The sequence below is a fragment of the Pongo abelii genome, chromosome 14 (assembly GCF_028885655.2).
Source record: "Pongo abelii isolate AG06213 chromosome 14, NHGRI_mPonAbe1-v2.0_pri, whole genome shotgun sequence".
Classification (NCBI taxonomy): domain Eukaryota; kingdom Metazoa; phylum Chordata; class Mammalia; order Primates; family Hominidae; genus Pongo; species Pongo abelii.
The window spans coordinates 21,354,328-21,377,739 of record NC_071999.2 but is presented as its reverse complement, the minus strand read 5'-3'; the positions used below and the strand labels follow the sequence as shown (position 1 = coordinate 21,377,739).

Here is a 23,412-nt window from a genome sequence, read left to right as displayed (position 1 = left end):
AGTAACATTACTTAGCTGTAAACTGTGGCATGGGTGCTGGTCCCTTCTCCATACACGCCTGGGGGTTCTGTGCAGAAAGGGCACAGGCCAGGGAAGAAGGACAGAGAACTTCTGGGGCCCGTCAGGGCACAGCGTTAGGAGTCACACAGCATTGCTTAAATGCAAGTGGGGAGTATCTGACTCGGGCCAACATAAAAATCTGTGTGCTACGTTCAGTTAATATCTTCACTGAGTTTTCAGGAAATGGGCAACTTCAAAAAGGATGCTTCAGTCCCAAGACAGAACAGATACCAGGCCTTGCTAAGCAGTCCCCTGTTGCCCTCTGTCCATGCCACGCTGTCCCCCGTGAGCCAGCCCCTCAGCAGAGGCACAGAGATACGCAAGCCTGGCCTTCACTGTAGACAGCTTTGTCTCAGGAATCTCAAAAACACCTCTCAGGACCACAAAACCACCTCAAAATGTCCCCAGCTGCTGCTTTAAAGGAGACAACCCAAGCACAGATACGAATCTGAATCTGCAAATCTACGATGGAGCTGTGGCAGTGTCTCTGTCACTTATTAGCCACATGACTTCAGATTAAGTCCCTTAATTCTTCTGAGTCACACGTTTCCATTTGTGAAAAGGGGATAAGGGTGCCTGTGCCTCCCTACCCTGTGAGGCAGATGCTGGGGCAGCAGCGTCACTTTGCAGAGCAACCTCCAGGAGCAGTGGCACTCCCGCAGCCCTAGGAGGAACCGCCACACCACCCCGACAATGGTGTCAGCCAGCGCTTCTGGCAGGGGGAGCTCTGCCATCAGCGGAGCCTGGGCAATGCCTGAGACCTTTCTGGTTATTACCCTGGGCGTCCAGTGCAGAGGTTGGGGACGCCATCCAGGACAGGCTCGGGACAGAGCGAATGGCCCACACTGCAGCCACGGGGAGGGTGAGAGGCCCTTCTGGGACCAACAGAGCCTGCAGTGACAGGCAAGGGCAGTCCCTCTGCACCTGCCCACTCTGGTAAGGACCAATGTTATACACTTTTTCCTCAGATGAAAAGGTTTTTATTTTAATTTCTGAAAATCACTATGTTTACATCTTCTCATTCTAAAACTCAAAAAACCTTCAACATGCTAAATCCTGAAAGCAATTAAAATACAGCTTTTCAGGAACAAACACTTAAATAAACCTCATGGCAGATAAAGGCAGTCTATTGAATTCAGACCCAGTGAAGTAAGTGCTACATGTCCGCTCAGGGAAGAAATGCCACGCCCTCCCCAACCCACTTCCAGAGCCATCTCCCCTCTGCACCCCACTCCCCAACTCAACGCATGTACCTCAGCAAGGCACACAGCCCTGAGGTGCTGACCCGGGGCACTCCTGCCTGCCTTCTGCCAGCTGTGTGGGGGAGGTGCTGCCAGCCCGCAGACCACTTTCTCCTCCTCCTCTGCTTCTCCCCATGCAGCCTCTTTCCATCTATGGCCCTTTTCTCCTTTCCAATTTCCCATGGATGACCCTACTCTCAACCTATGGCTACAGTCACTGTTGCAGAGCTGGACAGCAACAAACCTGAATCTCCAGCCCACACCTCTCTCCTGAGCCTAAATGTCCCTGTGAAATGTACAGAGGTGGCATCTACACGACCCAACGCCCAACTCTCCCAGCTGTGCCACCCGTGCCCCAACTTAGGAAATGGGATGCCCAGGTGTCACCTCCAGTTACCAAGCTCTTACCAAGTGGGCACCTCACCCACTCCATCCCTTCTGCCACTCCCGAGGTACAGACTTCTGTTATTTCACGTAATCTGGAGACCCTCCCAACAAGTTTGCAAACTATCTTCTTCTCAATCTATGCCCCTTCTGTACTAAGAAGCATTAAAATACACAAATGAAAACGCTCTAATCCAAGTCTACCCTTCTTCAGCTTCAACCTTGCTGTGGCTCCCCAGTGCCCTCAGGACGAACTCCCTAAGGCTTGGCATGGGGGGCTCGTGTGCCCACCCACCTCTCTCATGCTCTAAATGCACCTGCGTGGCTGCAGTTCAGGGTACACCTGGTCATCTGTCACCAAGATGATGCTTGCAGAGGCCACCTCTGCTCCACACAAGACAACCACAGAAACAAATGAAGGGAAACAAAGACAAACCTCAGGTTCCCAAACAAAATGAACATTTCCATGAACCAAAAGGAAAGTGCTTGAGGCCAGGAGTTCAAGACAAGCCTGGGCAACACAGTGAGACCTTGTTTCTAATAAGAAAAAAAATGACTGGGTGTGGTGGCTCGCACCTGTAGTCCCAGCTACTCGGGAGGCTGAGGTGAGAGGCACTTGAGCTCTGGAAGCCAAGGCATCAGTGAGTCATGATGGTGCCACTGCACTCCAGCCCGGGCGACAGAAGGAGACTGTTTATGGGCCTCATGCGGCAGGAGGACAAGGGACAGGTGGTCCAGGCCATCAGAAGAGGGTTCACAGTGAGACTTGGTGCCAGGTGCCCTGCAGACCCAGGGCCTGGCTGTGCTCTTTTGCTTACTGGGGACAGAGGCTGGAATGGGCGCTGTGGGCAGGCCCCCACTTGGCTCAATGGCTTACATGGAGCCAAGCATCCCAGGAAGGAAAGAGGACAGGTGCCCATGGGAAGCTGAGCCGGCCACCACTGACTGGGTGTCTGGACCTGCTATATCCTAACAGCATCCTGGGCCAGGAACCCACAACTGCCGCAGAGGAACCAACCAGACCTGGCAGGGCCCCCTAAGACAAATGCCAAACTGCTGACCTTTCTCTCAAAACCTGTCTGCAAACCACGTTCCAGAATACAGGAACAAGCCCGAGGCGACAAATTCACCAACATAACACGACGAACACACAGAGTGCACAAGGAACTCCGTCCCACCCCCAGGCCTGCACCTTCAAGGCCAGCAGCCTCCCTGCTGCTCCAGCTGCGGCTGGAGTGTTCCCTCCCGGCTGACTTGACTGCCGTTTAGGACAGTGTGGCACCTGCCTCATCCACCCTAAGGATTGTCAGGGTCCCCAGGGCCCAGCTCGGAGCACCTCCCTGTGACCTCATGGCTCTCTGTGCCTGTTCTGATCACACCACTGCCCACGCTGAGCTCTCACTGCTACCCTGCCAGTCCGCTTCTCCTTCTCCCCTGCAAGCGGCTGGACTCCAAGACTGTCTTGGTACCCACTCTGTTCTCAGTCCCCAGCACAGTGCCTGGCAGTGGCAGATGCCAACACGAGCACCTGCCAACGTACTGAAGAAAGGGACGACCTGCAGGAGGGATTTACCTTCATCAGTGCGGTCTCACCATTGCTTTGCTGGACATTTACAAAAGCTCCCGCTTCCAAAAGAATAGCCACTGTTGTTAAAAAGTTCTATGAAAAGAAAAAAAGGCAAATTTAATTTCCCAAATTATTTGAAAGACAGTTTTCAGATATTTTGAAATTTTTAGTCATCAGGAAAAATACCCAGCAGGTTCTATCACAAGTGGTTGTGGCTGCAGCATTCCCGTGGGGTCACGGAGGTGAGCCCCACCCCACAGAGGCCCAAATGTGGCCACTCACTGTGCTGCCAGCAACTGCTACCTGAATGGAAACGCTAGCTCCAACCTAAGAACCTCTGCATATAAATCCTTTAAAAAGATAATATATGGAAACATTTCAATTAAATTAACCGAAAGGAATACAAATACCATTTGAAAAAATTTTAAATTATCTAAGATTAAAATTAATATTAGTACTTTAATCCGAGTATTTTAATATAAATTACTTCCAACGAGATAAATCACATTTTGAAATGTGATTACAATGTACTACTGATGATAAATCCATTCATTCCATGTCATAGATCAACTGAAACATGAAATTAAAAAGTTACTCCAGCTGGGTGCGGTGGCTCATGCCTGTAATCCTAGCACTTTAACCGAGGCAGGAGGATCACTTGAGCCCAGGCTGGGCAACACAGTGAGACCATGTCTCCAAAAAAATTTTTAAAATTAGCCAGGTGTGGTGGTACACACTTAGTCCCAGCTACTTGGGAGGCTGAGGTGAGAGGATTGCTTGACTCCAGGAGTTTGAAGCTACAGTGAGTTATGATGGTGCCACTGCACTCCAACCTGTGTGACAGAGTGAGACCTTATTTCTAAAAATAAATTTTTAAAAAGCTATGGGACTGTGTGACAGCCGGGCGCGGTGGCTCACGCCTGTAATACCAGCACTTTGGGAGGCCAAGGCAGGCGAATCACGAGGTCAGGAGATCGAGACCATCCTGGCTAACATGGTAAAACCCCATCTCTACTAAAAATACAAAGAAATTAGCCGGGTGTGGTGGCAGGTGACAGTAGTCCCAGCTACTCAGGAGGCTGAGGCAGGAGTGAACCCGTGAGGTGGAGCTTGCAGTGAGCCGAGATCGTGCCACTGCACTCCAGCCTGGGCGACAGAGCGAGACTCCGTCTAAAAAAAAAAAATAAAAAAGCGATGTGACCGTGTGACTGCTATATTTCACTACCAAAGAGATCCTCTCAGTCCATTGGCAGGAGTACCATGAAAGCTCTGAAACTGATGCATGAGAAGCCACAAACCTTCTCTGCAGCATGAATGAGGGCGGTGGTCCCGTTCTTCTGCCGACCGTTCACTTTCGCACCTTTTGTGATGAGGAGTCGCAGGAGGTCGTCCTGCCCTCCCGCAGCGGCAAGCATCACCAGTGTCATTCCACTGGAATCCTGTGTTGGTTTTGTTAAATAAAAAACGTGTTAATCTTTAGTCAGAACAATTTCAGAACCAAGTCTTCTCACTCGAGATGTTTCAATGTGAAATCACTAATAGGCACTGATTTAGGCATCTATTTAGGATTTTCACTAAAATATCCCAACCATCAGAAGCTACTAGCTTTTAGAGTATCCTTTCACATATGAATGTTTGCATAAAACTTTACAACTTTCCTCTATAGGCCTACCTTGTTTCACTGAGCTTTGCTTTACTGCACTTCGCAGGGACCGTGTTTTTTACAAAGGGAAGGTTTGTGGCAACCCTGCCACAAGCACGTTTATTCACATCATTACCCCACAGCATGTGCTCATTTTGTGTTGTTGTGTCGCATTTTTTAGCAATAAAGTGTTGTAAATTAAGCTATATAGGGTTTTTAAAAGATGTAATGCTATTCACATTTAGACTACAGTATAGTGTGAACCTAAATTTTATATGCACCAGGAAACCAACAAATTTTTGTGACTCGCTTTATTCCAACAGTCTGGAACCAAACCCACAATATCTCCAAGGAATGCTTCAATTTTTTTTGTTGGTGTTGTTTTTCTTTCTTTCTTTTTTATTGAGACAGGGTGTTGCTATGTCAGCCCAGGCTGGTCTCAAACTCCTGGGCTCAAGCACTCCTCCTGCCTCAGCCTCGAGTAGATGGGATTACAGGTGCACGCCACCACGCCCAGCTCTCATTTTTGTATCTTCTTTGTTTTTGTTTTGTGTATTAAATCCTAAAGGCACATGAAAAGTTTGCACCATATAAAATGAACAGTGAATTTTTGGGGGGCATACGATCAAATTTTCTACCTAGAAAATCCAAAACAAGTAACTTAAAAACTATAAGAATTTCACTAAATAACTAGAGTCACACACACGTATGTGTACAAAGACATCCATAGCTTTACCATCGACAAGCAATAACCAGTTAGAAAACAAAATGTAAATGAGAAAAGACTCTAATGACCATTATAAAACATATAGGCATACATCTATAGGAAATGTGCAATGTGTATATGAATGAAAAAACCCATAGAACTTTGCTTAAGGATATAAATGAAGAGCTGAGTGAATGTAGAATTACCATGTTCCTAGACAGAAGATGCAAAATGTAAATAAAAATGTCAATTCTCCATCTATATTATTTCATGCAATTTTAATCAAAATCGAATAATTTTGTGAATTGTAATCCCAAAGGATTAAACCTAAAAAATCCACAGCTAAGCTAAAAAACTAAAGAATATAAAAATATTTTCTAAGCAAGACAAGATACCCAAAAGCCATAAATGTAAAAGATTGACAGATATGACTGCCTAAAACTAAAAATCTCCAAGCAATACAAGACTCAAACACAAACCTAAAATCTAGGGAGAAAGGGTCAATATGCTTCCATTAAAAAATCCATACATGGCTGGGCGCGGTGGCTCACGCCTGTAATCCCAGCACTTTGGGAGGTGGAGGCAGGCGGATCACGAGGTCAGAAGATCGAGACCATCCTGGCTAACATGGTGAAACCCCATCTCTACTAAAAAAAAAAAATACAAAAAATTAGCCGGGCGAGGTGGCAGGCGACTGTAGTCCAGCTACTTGGGAGGCTGAGGCAGGACAATGGCGTGAACCTGGGAGGCGGAGCTTGCAGTGAGCTGAGATCACACCACTGCACTCCAGCCTGGGCAACAGAGCGAGACTCCATCTCAAAAAAAAAAAAAAAAAAAAAAATCCATACATATCAGTATGAAAAATCCCCAGCTACAGCAGGAGAGATGGACCGTTGTTGTAAATGGGACAACCATCAAAGAAACACAAATGGCCACAGGAAAATGGTCTCGCTCTACGCTCTCAGAGTGGCAGAGGGTAAACCACATACAAAACAGGTAGACCATAACCAAACCATCACTTTTAGGGGGGAGGGGGTTGGAATTAAAGGGACTATAATTGTACATTTATAGGGTTCTACAATTTTTTTATTTTACAAAGTGAACGTGCATTACTTTTTTTTTTTTAAGACGGAGTCTTGCTCTGTCGCCCAGGCTGGGGTGCAGTGGTGTGATCTCCACTTACCACAGCCTTGACCTCCCAGGCTCAGGAGATCCTCTCACCTCAGCCACCCAAGTAACTGGGACCAAAGGTGTACACCATCATGTCCAGCTAATTTTTGTATTTTTTGTAGAGTTGGGGTTTCACCATGGAGCCCAGGCTGGTCTTGAATTCCTGGGCTCAAGCAATCCTCCTGCCTCGGCCTCCCAAAGTGCCGGGATTACAGGTGTGCACCACCATGCCCAGCCTTTTGTAATTAAAATAAATGAAAAGTTAAACTGAATTCTTTCAAGTGTTACTTTCCATTTTCCTTTCATGAGATTTTTCAACGACATATTACCTCTTGGTCCAGGTTATATTCTTCATTTGAATTAAGTGCAACTTTTACAGTAATATAATCCCCATTTTTCACAGCATCCCTTAACACATCTAAAATGAAAGAAAAAATAAGTTAGATTTTATAAATCTAGATTTGTGAAAGGGATTTCAGTATTTCCAAAACTACTCACTACTTGGAATTGCATCTGTTGCAGCAAAATTCTCATCTTTCCCATCAAGGTGCTTTTGGAAATCTTCTAACTTCATCCATTCCAGCTGCAGGTCCATGCCCAAGCTCAGGATCTGCTGCCTGCCATCTGCAACACACAACGGCCTTGTTAACATGCATTTGTCTGAAGTGTAAAAAACCCACATTGAACACACAATGGCCTTGTTAATGTACATTTGTCTGAAGTATAAAAAACCCACATTGTTGTTTATGAAATTTGTGGTGTCTTAACCAAAGCTTTATGTATACTTTTAACACAAGTCATTGTATAATGGGGTCTTTTAATTGATAAAATCCCCAATTTTCTTTGGGAAGTAATATGAACGATCCACATTTAGAAGCCATGGTACTCTGAAGGCATAAAGATAATGGGTAACCTGTCATTGTAAAATAGCGAAGGAGGAATTTTAAGACTAAGTAGCTCAAACGAAGGAGGGATCGGGGATCTGGTAAGAGGAAATGCAATTCTAATGTGACTTTTCTCCCTTACACCATTCTTCTTGGACATACGCTGCTTCCAACCATGTACAGATAAAGCTATTCTCAGCGTGTGAGCTATCCCAGCATGTGAGTCAAAGGCACTGCTTATGGATCCTTCCAGACTCCCTCAGGCCCCTACGTCTGGAAGCCTCCTGCTCCCACAGTGCCCTGGCCCACACCCAACCCCCTGTGAGGTATTGCTAGAGTCCTCCCCAACAGGACCTACAGGCACGGGAAAACCGAGGACACATGTTTCAGCCTTTATCACCACTGCAATCAATCACAGACTTCAGTGCAGCTCATTTGGGAATAATTCACAATGGTTATGTGCTTTTTTTACAAGTGAAAAACAGAACTACTTGATGGTACAGTTAAAGGATTTTCACCTGAAACCAGTTCCTCAAACTATATAGATGATGTTAGGCAGATGGCCTTGCCACAGAAATAAAGTTTGTAAAACATATGCAATAAATGAAGAACTTTTCCGAAGCCCTCAACTCAAATTAACACTTCTGCTAACTCTGAGAGCTGACAGCAGAGAAACAGCACAGCCTCTGGGCTGTCCATCCTGGTGCAGCATTCCAGGTCTATCAGCAATGGTAACAGTGAAAGCCACTAGCAATCATAAGACATGTTAACTTATTTACATGAATGGATTTATTTCCTCCATACACAATAACCTGTAAGGGGAGACATGTTACAGATCAGAGAGGCTGGGAGAGGCTCCAGGGTTTGCTCAGAGACACACACCAGTGAGTGGCAGAGCTGGTCTTCTTACTCAGGTGTCTGAGTCCCCCATGAAGCCCCCACCTGCTATGCCCCATGACCCATCCCATCACTGAGGAAGCAATGTGGAAAGATTGTGGAAGCAGAACAGATGAGGTCTTTATGAACTGAGATAATACCACCGAACTCACAGGACTGCTGTAAGAACAGAGAGCATGCCTAGACCAGAACCACTGGAAAGGCTGAGCTGCAGCTCAGATTGTGGTCTCTAACAAAGCAAACTGGTTCAAAACCCATGTTCATTCCTGACAAGTGTGGGTCTTGCCTCTGGACCTGATATGCTTTTCTTTTCTTTTTGAGATGGAGTCTTGCTCTGTCCCCAGGCTGGAGGGCAGTGGCGCCATCTTGGCTCACTGCAAGCTCCGCCTCCCAGGTTCAAGTGATTCTCCTGCCTCAGTCTCTGAGTAGCTGGGACTACGGGTGCCTGCCACCACTCCCCGCTAATTTTTGTATTTTTAGTAGAGATGGGGTTTCACCACGTTGGCCAGGATGGTCTCGATCTTCTGACCTCGTGATCCGCCCGTCTTGGCCTCCCAAAGTGCTGGGATTACAGGCGTGAGCCACCGTGCCCGGCCTTCTCTATTTTTAATAAGAAACTCGATATACATATAAAAAGGAATGAATGTCACAAAGTGAAACAATGAAGCGTGCTCTGTGGTCACAAGAACTGCTCGGGGGCACATGCCTGTGCCTCCCACAGCTGTCCCCTGCACGGTGTCATTTACATCTGCAGTCCGCGTCTCTCATGCTCTTCTTCAACATAGCTTTGCCATAAATACACATATCCCTAAGAAATACACAGTTGGTTTTGCTTGCTAATGAGCTTTATATAAATTGCAGGAGTTCTTTATATTCTGGGTAGTGATCCTTTGTCTTTTCACCCTTTCTAATGGTAGCTTTGTTAAATGGAACTTATTTTGTTCAGTCAACTTTATCATTTTATTCCTTTATGGAACATTTTGTGTCTTAAGAAATCCTTCCCTACCCTCAAGGTCATAAAGATATTAGCCTTAATCTCTAAACACCTAGCATCTAAATATCCTCCTTAATAGGGCCTCACTCCATGAGGATTTGACTCTCAGGTAAGGGGCTTCTGCTACATGAATAATCGTCTGTTCTGACACCAGTGAGAAGAGGCATCCTCCCCATGTGCATCCATGATGCCCCGTCCTCTGTCCTCTATCAGAGCTGCACCGCCAGACTGAGGTCTCTACCCTGCTGCGCTAGTTCACCTACCCTCCTGTGCCAAGTAAATGCTATAATGAATCACCAGGCTGATATAGCAGGTTTTAATTACTTACTGGGACAACTGGCTTTGGCTCTTCTTGAGTCTTCCACATAAACTAGAATGAGCATTTGTAAATTCCATGAAAAACTGTGTTGAGATTTTGATTAGAACTGCAGTGATGCTATAGACCAGTTTGGAGAAAATGACAAATTTCTAAAATTGTTTTCTTTTTTTTTCTGAAACAGAGTTTCACTCCGTCACCCAGGCTGGAGTGCAGTGGCAATCTTAGCTCACAGCAACCTCCACCTCCCAGGTTCATGTGATTTCTGTGCCTTAGCCTCCTGAGTAGCTGAAATTGCATGAGCTATGTTTTGCTCAAGCGCAAAAAAAAAAAAAAAGCTATTTTTTTGCTCATGCAAAAAAAATTTTGCCTGGCTAATTTTTGTATTTTTTAGTAGAGACGGGGTTTCACCATGTTAGCCAGGCTGGTCTCGAACTTCTGACCTCAAATGATCTGCCTGCCTCAGCCTCCCAAACTGCTAGGATTACAGGCGTGAACCACCGTGCCTAGACCCTAAAATTGTTTTCTAATAAAAATGGCATATATACATTTTAGTAACTTTCAAGCAATCAAGAAATCTTTAAAATTTTCTCCATACAGGCCTTTTTTTTTTTTTTTGGACAACAGTCTTGCTCTGTCATCCAGGCTGAAGTGCAGTGGCACGATTTTAGCTCACTACAATCTCTGCCTCCTAGGCTCAAATGGTCCTCCCACCGTAGCCTCCTGAGTAGCTGGGACTACAGGTATGTGCCATCCTGCCTGGCTTATTTTATTTTATTATGTTGTTGTTGAGACGGAGTTTTGCTCTTGTTGCCCAGGCTGGAGTACAATGGCGTGATCTCATCTCACTGTAACCTCCACCTCCCCGGGTTTAAGCGATTATCCTGCCTCAGCCTCCCAAATAGCTGGGATTACAGGCATGCGCCACCATGCCTAATTTTGTATTTTTTGTAGAAGTGGAGTTTCACCACGTTGCCCAGGCTGGTCTCAAAACTTCTGAGCTCAAGCGATCTGCTTGGCCTCTCAAAGTGCTGGGATTATAGGTGTGAGGCATCCCGCCTGGGTGACAGCTATTTCCCTTCCCCGTTCCTTTCCAATGCCTATGCCTTTTTTCTTTGTCTTACTGTACTGAGTAGACCTTAGTATAATACTGAATAAAAGTGTTGACAGAAGGCATCCTTGTATTATTCCTGGTTTAAAATCAATGTTTCTGGCCAGTCATGGTGGCTCATGCCTGTAGTCCCAGCATACTGGGAGGCTGAGGCAAGTGGATCACTGGAACCCAGGAGTTCAAGACCAGCCTGGGAAACATGGTGAAACCCATCTCTATAAAAAATCAAATCAAATCAATGTTTCTAATGTTTCACCATTATAACTCATGCTGCTAAAGGGTTTTTTGTTGGTGGTGGTGGTGGTGTTTTGAGACAGGGTCTCACTCTGTTACCCAGGCTGGAGTACAGTGGTGTTATCATGGCTCACTGCATCCTCGAACTTCCGGGTTCAAGTGATCCTCCTGTCTCAGCCATCCAAGTAGCTGAGGCTATAGGCAAATAGTACCACACCCAGCTAATTTTTTAATTTTTTGTATAGACAGGGTCTTATTTTCCCAGGCTAGTCTTGAACTCCTGGGCTCAAGTGATCCTCTCATTTCAGCTCCCAAAGTGTTAAGATTATAGGTGTGAGCCACCATGCCTGGCTTATGTTGCTAAAGGTTTAATGTCCTTTATCAATCGAGAAAGCTCCCTTTATTCATAATGTTAGGTTTTACTTTTTAATCAAGAATGCTATTAAATCAATTTCTCCTTTACAATTTGTAGGAAAAACCCAACATGATCATGAGATTTTTTTTTTAAAACAGGGCCAGATTAAATTTGCTAATATTTTGTGGGGGACTTTTGTGTGTGACTTCGTTTAGTGAGCTTGGCCTGTCATTTTTCTTTTTTTTTTTTGAGATGGTGTGTCGCTCTTGTTGCCCAGACTGGATTGCAATGGTTTGATCTCAGCTCACTGAAACCTCTGCCTCCTGGGTTCAAGCGATTCTCCTGCCTCAACTTCCTGAGTAGCTGGAATTACAGGCATGTGCCACCACATCTGGCTAATTTTGTATTTTTAGTAGAGAGAGGGTTTTTCCATGTTGGTAAGGCTGGTCTCGAACTCTCGACCTCAGGTGATTCACCCACCTCGGCCTCCCAAAATGCTGGGAATACAGGCATGAGCCACTGCGCCCGGCCTTTTCTTATATATAGTTTTTGTCTGGTTTTGGTACTGAAGTTATGATGGTCTCCCAGAATAAGTTAGCATTAGCATTCTTTGTCTATTTTTAGAATGACTTTTATAAGTTTGGTAGCCTTGGGTTTGAGAAACCCATCTGGCTTGGTGTTAAATTTATGAGGCTGTTTTTATTATTCCACGTTATTATTATACTTTAAGTTCTGGGGTACATGTGCAGAACGTGCAGGTTTGTTACATAGGCATACACGTGCCATGGTAGTTTGCTGCACCCCTCAACCTGTCATCTACATTAGGTGTTTCTCCTAATGCTATCCCTTCCAGAGCCCCCTACCCCCCGACAGGCCCTGGTGTGTGATGTTCCCCTCCCTGGGTCCATGTGTTCTCCTTGTTCAACTACCACTTATGAGTGAGAACATGTAGCGTTTAGTTTTCTGTTCTTGTGTTAATTTGCTGAGAATGATGTTAGTCTGACAGGCTTCCCTTTGTGGGTAACCCGACTTTTCTCTCTGACTGCCCTTAACATTTTTTCCTTCATTTCAACCTTGGTGAATCTGATGATTACGTCTTGGGGATGCTCTTCTTGAGGAGTATCTTAGTGCTGTTCTCTGTATTTCCTGAATTTGAATGTTGGCCTGTCTTGCTAGGTTGGGGAGGTTCTCCTGGATAATACTCTGAAGAGTGTTTTCCAACTTGGTTCCATCCTCCCTGTCACTTTCACGTACACTAATTAAACGCAGATTTGGTCTTTTCACATAGTCCCATATTTCTTGGAGGCTTTGTTCATTCCTTTTCATTCCTTTTTCTCTAATCTTGTCTTCTTGCTTTATTTCATTAAGTTGACCTTCAATCTCTGATATCCTTTCTTCAATCTCTGATATCCTTTCTTCCGCTTATCGATTCAGTTATTGATACTTGTGTATGCTTCATGAAGTTCTCGTGCTGTGTTTTCAGCTCCATCAGGTCATTTATGTTCTTCTCTAAACTGGTTATTCTAGTCAGCAATTCCTGTAACCTTTTCTCAAGGTTCTTAGCTTCCTTGCATTGGGTTAGAACATGCTTCTTTAGCTCAGAGGAGTTTATTACCCACCTTCTGAAGCCTACTTCTGTCAATTCGTCAAACTCATTCTCCACCCAGTTTTGTTCCCTTGGCGAGGAGCTGTGATCCTTTGGAGAAGAGGTGTTCTGGTTTTTGCAATTTTCAGACTTTCTGCACTGGTTTCTCCCCATCTTTGTGGATTTATCTACCTTTGGTCTTTGATGTTGGTGACCTTCAGATGCGGTGTCTGAGTGGACATCCTTTTTGTTGATGTTGATGCTATTCCTTTCTGTTTGTTAGTTTTCCTTCTAACAGGCAGCTCTGCTCCAGGTTTGCTGGAGGCCCACTCCAGAACCTATTTGCCTGGGTATCACCAGCGGAAGCTGCAGAACAGCAAAGATTGCTGCCTGTTCCTTCCTCTGGAAGCTTCGTCCCAGAGGGGCACCCGCCAGATGCCAGCCGGAGCTCTCCTGTATGAGGCGTCTGTCGGCCCCTACTGGGAGGTATCTCCCAGTCAGGAGACATGGGGGTCAGGGACCCACTTGAGGAGGCAGTCTGACTCTTAGCAGAACTCATATGCTGTGCTGGGAGATCCACTGCTCTCTTCAGAGCCATGAGGCAGGGACGTTTAAGTCTGCTGAAGCTGTGCCCACAGCCGCCCCTTCCCCAAGTTGCTCTGTCCCAGGGAGATGGGGGTTTTATCTATAAGACCCCGACTGTGGCTGCTGCCTTTTTTCCAGAGATGCCCTGCTCAGAGAGGAGGAATCTAGAGAGGCAGTCTGGCCACAGCAGCCTTGCTGAGCTACGGTGCGCTCCTCCCAGTTCGAACATCCCGGGAACTTTGTTTACACTATGAGGGTAAAACCACCTACTCAAGCCTCAGCAATGGCGGACACCCCCCTCCCACCAAGCTGAAGTGGCCCAGATTGATCTCAGACTGTTGTGCTGGCAGCAAGAATTTCAAGCCAGTGGATCTTAGCTTGCTGAACTCCGTGGGCGTGGGACCTGCCAAGCCAGACCACTTGGCTCCCTGGCTTCGGCCCCCTTTCCAGAGGAGTGAACGGTTCTGTCTCGCAGGCATTCCAGGTGCCACTGGGGTATGGAAAAAAAACTCCTGTAGCTAGCTCGGTGTCGGCCCAAACAGCCACCCAGTTTTGTGCTTCAAACCCAGGGCTCTGGTGGCATAGCCACCAGAGGGAATCTCCTGGTCTGTGAGTTGCGAAGACCATGGGAAAAGCGCAGTATCTGGGCCAGAGTGCACCGTTCCTCATGGCACAGTCCCTCAGGGCTTCCCTTGGCTAGGGGAGGGAGTTCCCTGACCCCCTGCATTTCCCAGGTGAGGCAATGCCCCACTCTGCTTCTGCTCGCCCTCCGTGGGCTGCACCCACTGTCCAACCAGTCCCAATGAGATGAACCGGGTACCTCAGTTGGAAATGCAGAAATCACCTGCTTTCTGTGTCAATCTCACTGAGAGTTGCGGAACGGGGCTGTTCCTATTCGGCCATCTTGCCAGCAATCCCGTATTTCACGTTTTTTTTTTTTATTTTGAGACAGAGTCTCGCGCTGTTGCCCAGGCTGGAGTGCAGTGGCGTGATCTTTGCCCACCACAACCTCCGCCTCCCAGGTTCAAGCGATTCTCCTGCCTCAGCCTCCTGAGTAGCTGGGACTACAGGTGCGCGCCACCATGCCCAGCTCATTTTTTTGTATTTTTAGTAGAGACGGGGTTTCACCATGTTGTCCAGGCTGGTCTCAAACTCCTGACCTTGTGATCCGCCCGCCTTGGCCTCCCAAAGTGCTGGGATTACAGGCGTGAGCCACCGTGCCCAGCCCTCATGTTCTTTAACAGTTGTGACTATTCAGTCTTTTTTGGATCAGTCTCATTATTTTTTTCCCAAGGAATTTTTCCATGTCATTCAGTTTTCAAACCTCTTTTTCAGTTTTAGAGATGAAGTCTTGCTATGTTGACCAGGATGGAGTACAGTGGCTATTCACAGGTACAATCTTAGCATAATATAGCCTCAAACTCCTGGGCTTATTGATCCTCCTGCCTCGCCTCCAGAGTAGCTGTGACTATAGGCACATGCCACCATGCCTAGCCAGTTTTCTTTTCTTTTTTTTTTTTTTTTGGAGATGGAGTCTCACTGTGTCACCCAAGCTGGAGTGCTATGGTGTGATCTCAGCTCACTGCAACCTCCGCCTCCCAGGTTCAAGCGATTCTCCTGCCTCAGCCTCCTGAGTAGCTGGGACTACAGGTACACACTGGTCACGCCCAGCTAAGTTTTTGTATTTTAGTAGAGATGGGGTTTCACTGTGTCGCCCAAGCTGGTTTCCAACTCCTGAGCTCAGGCAATCCACCTGCCTCAACCTCCCAAAGTGCTGGGACTACAGGCGTGAGCCACTGCCTGGCCGCCTAGCTAGTTTTCAAATCAACTGGTAAGAAATTGCTCATAGAATTCTTTCATCTTTTAAATCTGTACACAACCTATAATCATATCTCTTTTTCATGTGTTTCTTTTGTTCTCAACAAACTGTGTCAGAGGCTTATTTTATAGCAAAACCAGGAATCCACTTCTGGCTTTATTGATGTTCCACTACTGTATCTGTTTTTTACTGCCTGGTATCTCAACAGCAGTGTTGCTATTTGGTATCTGCCCTCTGCAACCTACCTCTTCCTCCTTGCCCACTGGTACCGGAAATTACCCTAATTTCCTGCAAGCTCAGCAATACATCCAAAAGCACATTTTCCCTCGGTATCTAAGATATAGTCATTTTGTAGTATAAGGGTTTCCCAGGTGATCTAGTCTGTCATATATTCTGAATTTTTCAATTCTCAACTGTTTCTCAAGATTCACAAATTATACAAAGTTTTATTAGACTAACCTCTCTGATTTATTAGGTCCTAGTTATACACATGTATGTACACTTTTTAGTATTCCCCTCCCCACCACTACTGTAGTCTGTATTCGTCTTCTTCACCAGTTCCAATGTCCTCAGGACAGCATTTATAATATAATCTTATTTAGTGTTATTTGCTACAACATTAAAAGGGTAAAATACAAATAAGTTTATAGTTGATAATTTCCTGAAAGAAATCTATTAAATAGTAAGATATAAAATGGGGCTGCCAGGTAAGAGTAGGTAAGGTAGAAAATCAGAAATCTTTTCATTTCTATACGTGCTGAGAACATTATAGGAACTCAGAAAAATTGTTTGATCCATTGAGAAGTCACAGAATGACCCGTCTTCAATATAAAATGTTATTTATTCAGGAGATCCAAATAAACCCTTCTACTCCATTACTTTTTGATGGTTGAGATCAGAAATACAGAGAAGAGTACAGTAAAATAATATGGTGCACTACCTTGAAAAATTCTGCAAAACGATTCCAAACTCACCCGAATTCTCATCTGCTTGGCACACGCTGTCAAAAACCTCCTGATCACCTTCTGCAGCAATGTATGCCCAAGTATCTGTTTCGTCTCTGGTGTTTCTCCTTTCTTTAAGTGACTGTTTATTTTCCTTGGTTTTGTGATCGTCTATGGTTTTAAAATCCAGTGGTATTTCTTCCCTTTTCTGATTATTCTCAGAAACATCATTTTTTTCTTCTGGAGTTAATTTAAATAAATCAAATGCATTTCTGATTTCCTTAAGTGCTAATGAAAAAATTAAAATAGATGGTTAAGTATGAGTCACAAATTTCTGTTACATTCAAAAGAAAATCTAACTTAGTGTTAAAGCAACAAGATATTTTCTTAATTTTTACTAACATCTACCTTGCTTATAAAGCCTGGTCTGATTTACTGTCAAAGCCACAAAATCGTTTCAGCTGGTCTTTCTACTGGCTGCTCAATATTCAGAAAGGATGTCTAGTGTGAATGGCTGTTAAGCAGATGTTCTGAACTACTCACCTGCAGTTGTGACAAAGGCCTACTGAAGGCAGTGAGTCTCAGAGTGATCCAAGTCACACCAGCACCTTTCCCACAGCTAAAGACCCCAGACTGTCCATAGCTGGATCTTGAAGCTTGTACCAAAATGGCTTCTGGTGGCAAGTGAGGGAAACAGCAGGGTGCCAGAGCACTGCCTGTGTACCTGGTAAAACTGTACCTGATGCTACCAGCTTTTAACTAAAGAAGAAAGTGGGAAGAAAACTGGCAGGTACTAGACCTGACATAAGAAATAACCCCAAAAAGAAGAGAATTAGGATGAATTCTATTATAAACTCTGGGTACACAGCAGACAGGTTTTATTATCAGGGAATATTGAAAACTGGACTCTAGTGAGCACCCTTATGAATGGGACAAACAGTAGTTCCATTTAAGGCTGTATGTCCACAGTAAAAATGTATCTGAAACTGACATACAAGATACTAGGAGGAAAAAAGGTTAACAAGGCCAGGTCCAGTTTTACAGTATTTTGAACCTTTAGTCATTCTTTGAAGAATAGAAGGCATTTAAGATTTTTGTTTTGCTTTGAACAACAGTCTTACAGCCACTTTATGTGTGACCCACTGAAACAGCCACTGCTCCTGCCACTTCATTCACCTGCTTCTACTGCCAAAACCAGCCTAGGCTTAGAAAAAAAACTTACTTACTTTTAATATTACTTCAGTTACATACAGCTTTCAGTAAGAAAACCTAAGGAAAATCATCCATCTCTTAGAACCACTGTTTGCCAGAAAACATGTGTTCTAAGTACTTTTGCTATAGAAACTAAATATTTATCTACTAGGGTTTATTCAAACACTGTAATGGTGTTTTTTTGTTTGTTTTCAAGAAATATAAAGTATTTGTTCCAATATTTATATATATTATGGATTTTCTATTATGGTCTATCTTGAAGTGATCCAAAATGCGTATTCAATATCATATTTACACAAATGACACAGAGTTACATATAATGAATATATTAAAAGGTTTTTTTAAACTTAGCATCTGCTATAAAAACACATTTATTTTTCTGCCACAACTAATTTCCAGTCTCAGTAATTCTAATCTGATGCCTCATCATATTAAAAAGGAAAAACAAGGTGAAAATAAGGAAAAAAAATTATATAAATTTTTATATAATAAATTTAGGTAACTGGTTATTTGTATAATAGATAGCAACGTAAATGGCAAAACGTTAATATTTACACTCACTCTTTAATCCTTTTGGCTCTTTTCTGCCTTTTTCTTCCTTGTCAGAATCATGCCTTTTCTGATATTTTTCTTTGGATTCATTTTTTTTGGTCTCTTTGTCCTGAAAATGACATGATATCCAAAACAAGAATGGATAAAGAGTTGACACTGTATATTTATTTGAGAACCGGAAAATACAGGTTTGTGGCTTCAGGGAATCACCCTTGTATACTGTGGTACATGATCACTGATCATTAAATCCTCTTCACACAAAAGAATTTTGCTTCCTCAGTCAACCATATAATAATTCACAAAATATCAAATTCAAAACCCAACACCAGTTTTCCAACCCTCTTTTAGGAATTTTATTATTTAAAAAAAAAAAAGAAAATTCTAAGAAAGTTTTCCACCCATAGTCTTAACCAACCATGACTATTTTACTTCTCCATGTTCCCCCTTCTGGTCCTCGTACTTTTACATGGATAATCTTTTTTAAAATTCATTTTTGTTTACATTACACACATATTTTTACATGACTGTGTTCACATTTATGTAGGGTTTTCTTCTTCACTGCATTTTCTAAGTTGTTCTATTTTGCTGTAGCACTAATGAAGATAATACTGCCATAAATAACTATGTATACACAGCTTTTCCTTCTTTAAAATGATTTCCTTAAAATAAATGCCCAAAACTGGAAATAATGGATGAAAAAAATGATGTTTTTTATAGCCCTTGATAAATATTGCATATATAAATACTCTCATAATTTGGAAAATATATCCATTTTGCAAAGCCATATAAAAATAATTTTTATAATGGGACAAATTCTCTATTAAATACATTTTTATAAGCATTAAAATACTGGTTAATATAGCTTGTGTCCTATTATTTAATAGTGGTATACTCAAGACAACAGGGGAAATGACCAAGCAGGATGTGAAAAGTTAATAAAATAAACTGATGAAGCTATAAACCTGAGTATACAATGCTCCATATATCATCTGAGTACCTCTAAAAACCATCCTGATTTTTGTTCACAAATTAGCCTTTAATTTTCTAGTCATAATCATTCTAAGAGAAACAAACCAGAGACTAAGAGATAAGCTGCGGTGTCCAAAAGCTGGAGGATCTTCATTTATGACTGCCCATGGTCATAAACACTTTCTTATAGCTTGACTGTTTCCCTTTCCTTGCTTGTGAAATGTCTTGACCACTCAACACGGGTTTTCTGCTGCCTCCCGTGGCCCTTACCTCCTCGGCTGAGTCTGTGGACCAGAGGCCTCTCTCTTCCCCGCTCAACCTCCAGCCCTTTAGCGTTTGGGCAGATACAGGCATCAGCTTCTCTAACTCTGTAGCACTTTTGCTTCTGTCTTGATTCCTCTGCTTTTTAGGCACAGTTTTCTTCTCTAAGAAAGCGTTCTTGTTCTCCAGCTTCCTGCTCTCTCTAGTGTCCTCAGCCTTTCTAGGGGTCTTCTTTTTCCTCCTGCCTCTGACATCGGTATCCTCCTCAGCACTCATGGCACTGTCTAGGGGCTTCTCAAAGCCATGCTCCAGCCCCGTGTCCTGCCCTGCTCTTTCTCTTGCACTTTTAGTGTTTTGTTTCTCTTCTCTGCTGTCGGAATGTAGCCCTTCACTGTCATCCTCCGGAAAGGGGGAATCATTAAGTACACTTGATTCAGATTCCACCTGGGATTCGACAAATTTTTCTTTTTTTGTTTTTCTATTTTCTTTGGGATCTTCTCTTGTTTTCGTCTTTAAATCTCTTATTTCACCCTTTTTAACTTTCTTTAATTCCTTTGTTTCTTTTACTTCATCTTTTTTGGGCTTTTTGGACTCCTTTAGTTCTTCTTTGGCTTCAGAAATTCTTTTCTTTGTCCTTAAATCAAAAACTAAACTTTCCAAGGAGCTCTCCAGGTCTGGTTTGGACTTGTCTTTTAGCTTCCCGGCCTTTGCTTTTTTCTTTTTCAGATCATCTGGGCTTTTCTCTTCTCTCTGCCTTAATTTTTTCTTTTTCTTCTTTGGGGAAGTATCTTCTTTTGTCTCACTTTGCTGATCGCTATCAGAGTTCGCCTCAAATATGTCATTATTTAAGGATAGTCTCTATAAAATACAAAAAAGATTAAAATATTCATTAACATATTGATTTTAAAGGTTTTGAAAAGTAGTACTAATGAAATTTGGTAAGAATATTTTTTGTTCCAAACAGAATCTCAACTTCTTAAAACTGCTTGCCTAAGCTGGAATCGTATGCAGCCTCTACCTCTGACTTAGCAAACAGGTCTTGGCGGTGAGGGCAAGTGTGAGTTTGGAAGGCAGGGGCGCACAGAAACTCAGTGCTGCTGAGCGTCCAACCCAAAGCGGGAGTGAGCAGACTCAGGTATGGTGGGCTATAAATGATTTGAATTTCAACATTTCCAAAACCACCAAGAAAGTAATTTTTACAGACTTTCTTGGCTGCCAACAAAGTAGTTACCAATGCAAATACAAAACGTTTTCTAAGACCCTGGATCCTGGAATGTCCTTAAACTTGCTCCTACGTTTGACAGTTATGTACAGAACAAGCAAGACTGCACACAAATCTTACTTCCCAAATTCATGTGTCATCTGAAATATTGCTTATGAAAAAATGTTTTCCTATTTTAAAATTGAAAAAAAGAAACTTAAGAATAAAGTAGTTGTATAAACACAAAAACACTATGCAAAGTATTTTCTGTTCCCATTTCCCAAAACCACCTTATCCTAAATGACTTGGGAGTAGACAGAAGGGATGGAAACGATAGCTTTTTTTTTTTTTTTTTTGAGACGGAGTCTCGTTCTGTCACCCAGGCTGGAGTGCAGTGACTCACTGCAACCCCTGCCTCTTGGGTTCAAGCGATTCTCCTGCCTCAGCTTCACGAGTAGCTGGGATTACAGGCACGCACCACTACACCCTGCTAATTTTTGTATTTTTAGTAAAGACAGGGTTTCATCATGTTGTCCAGGCTGGACTCGAACCCCTGACCTCAAGCGATCCACCTGTCTCGGCCTCCCAAAGCGCTGGGATTACAGGGGTGAGCCACAGCGCCTGGCCAGATATACTTTAAAAATGTCTTCCCTACACTGCCTGAGAAATGGACACCACCAAGGTTAACAGTGGGAATATAGTAGCACTGGCTTAACCTTTCCAATCTCCCTGAATCACCTCATAAAAAACATGGCAACTAGGATAGCAAAACAAAACTCCCCGCAGACAGCTTTTGGTTTTGGTTAAGTCCCAAGTCCATACCACGCGGGCCTTACCAAAACTAAAACAATGGTAAGGCCCATGTGGTGTGGATGGTCACTCAGGGGAAGCGAAGGCAACAATCTGGAAAAGCCCAGGCTGCTGCCGCTTGAGAGAGCAGCTGTGGGGTGGGGCCTCTTGCGCACTGGGCAAGGCGGAGAAGGGGAGAGGTGGCTGACCCCTCCCAGGCCCTGCAAAAGGGACCAGTGAAGCTCTCCTCAGGACTTCCAGGATCAAGCCCCACAAGGAGGAAAAACTACTAGGATTAGATTCCAAACCAAGTAGGCCAGAGAAGACAGAAACAAAATATCTAAAAAAAAAATTTAAAAAATTAGCCAGGCTGACTATCCTAAAAGCAATAAAAGCATACCAAAAAGACATGTCTATAAAACAGAAGAGAAAACAAACAAAAACTTTGGCGCATCAGGCAAAAAGATCCCAAGTCACTTACAAGACAAATAAACTCAACTGGTCATCAAGAGCAATGTTTTGTGCCAGATGACAATGGATTAACACAGTAAGACACCTGAGAAAAGAAAATGTGCACTAAGGAATCTGCAACTGGCGTTCAGATAGAAAGGCTGCCAACACACTGTTAGGAAACAAAAGAAGTCAGTGATTATTATTCTCAAGAGCCTTCCTACCACAGAGGTGGGTCGCAAACTCTTGCATGCACCTCTGCTGGGGACTGATGCTCCTGCCGGAGCCCACACTTTGAGACGCCCGGTACTAAAGCATGAACTTCAGATAACCAAAAATGACTGGACAAACATCACCATAAGGACTGGTGGAAAGCATTAATTATGTATTTGCTTCTAGGACTAAGACTGAATGAGGGTTATAAGAGAGACTGTAGTATGTGTGACTAAATGTTCTAACAAGGTACAGTGTATCTAGGAAATAACAGGGAGACGTGGTGAGAACATATTAAAGGAGTATTATACTTGCTGATTATAGTTATTAACTGGGAGTAAAGGACAGTATTTCAAATTAGATATAGAGGGAGAGAGAGGGCAGGGAGAAGATAGGTCCTAGTTAATTTCTAGTTTTATCCTTTGAACCACATTAAGTATTTTACATACTCAACAAAATTGCATCAGCAAGGATGGAGGAACCCTAAAACTGAAGACAAACAGACAAATGAACCTGTTTATAAAACTGATAACCACACCGAAAAAAAAATTCAAGTAACTTCTGAACATTAAACAGTGCATATATTCTAAGAACAAAAAGAACTACAAGTGAATGTGGAACTTTATCAAATAGATTAACAAATACTGTTTGTCGTTCACAGTAGAAAGGGCAGAGCAAATCTGAGGTTAATTTCTCTGTATTGTAAGATTTAGTAAATGAGGACATGCAATACTGTTGTGACCAGAGTTCTCCTGGTAGGAAAAGGGAGAACACGTAGGTCTCTGTGGTGACAGGCCGAGTTACAGAGGTCAGCATGGATTTACTGAGGCTGGGATGTGCCACTGTGCCAAAAAAGAGAGCAGTGCTACCCTGAGTGGGAGCGCCAGGACACAGGGGGTGGTATGAAGGGGTTCCCAGCTAAATGTGCAACAGTTTTAGCACCAATAGTAACATGTTGAATAAAAGAATCTCTGAGAATGTACTGGTGCCAAAAAAAATACCCATATTTGTTTTCTGAATAAAATATGTATTAATAAAAGATTATTTTAAAGGAAGGGCAAAGGGCAAAATTATTAGTATATGGTACCATCTTTAAAAGAAAAATCAGGTCGGGCACAGTGGCTCAAACCTGTAATCCCAACCAACACTTTGGGAGGCCGAGGTGCGAGGATTACTTGAGGCCAGGAGTTCCTACCAGCCTGATCAATAGAGAGAGACCCTGTCTCTGGAAAAAAGAAAAAAAATTAGCCAGGCCTGGTGGCGTGTATCTA

General features: G+C 43.5%; 1 protein-coding gene across 2 annotated transcripts in view; it reads right to left on the bottom strand.

The window, feature by feature from the left end:
- Window positions 1-23,412, bottom strand: part of MPHOSPH8 (M-phase phosphoprotein 8) — a 66,102-nt gene that overhangs the window by 7,133 nt on the left and 35,557 nt on the right. For both annotated transcript variants that reach the window (XM_009248464.4, NM_001133790.1), the window contains 7 exon segments: window positions 19,498-20,346; window positions 18,268-18,367; window positions 16,525-16,782; window positions 7,269-7,394; window positions 7,100-7,188; window positions 4,551-4,691; window positions 3,259-3,345 (listed from right to left, as the gene is read on the bottom strand). In XM_009248464.4, coding sequence (XP_009246739.4) covers window positions 3,259-3,345; window positions 4,551-4,691; window positions 7,100-7,188; window positions 7,269-7,394; window positions 16,525-16,782; window positions 18,268-18,367; window positions 19,498-20,346 — 1,650 coding nt within the window.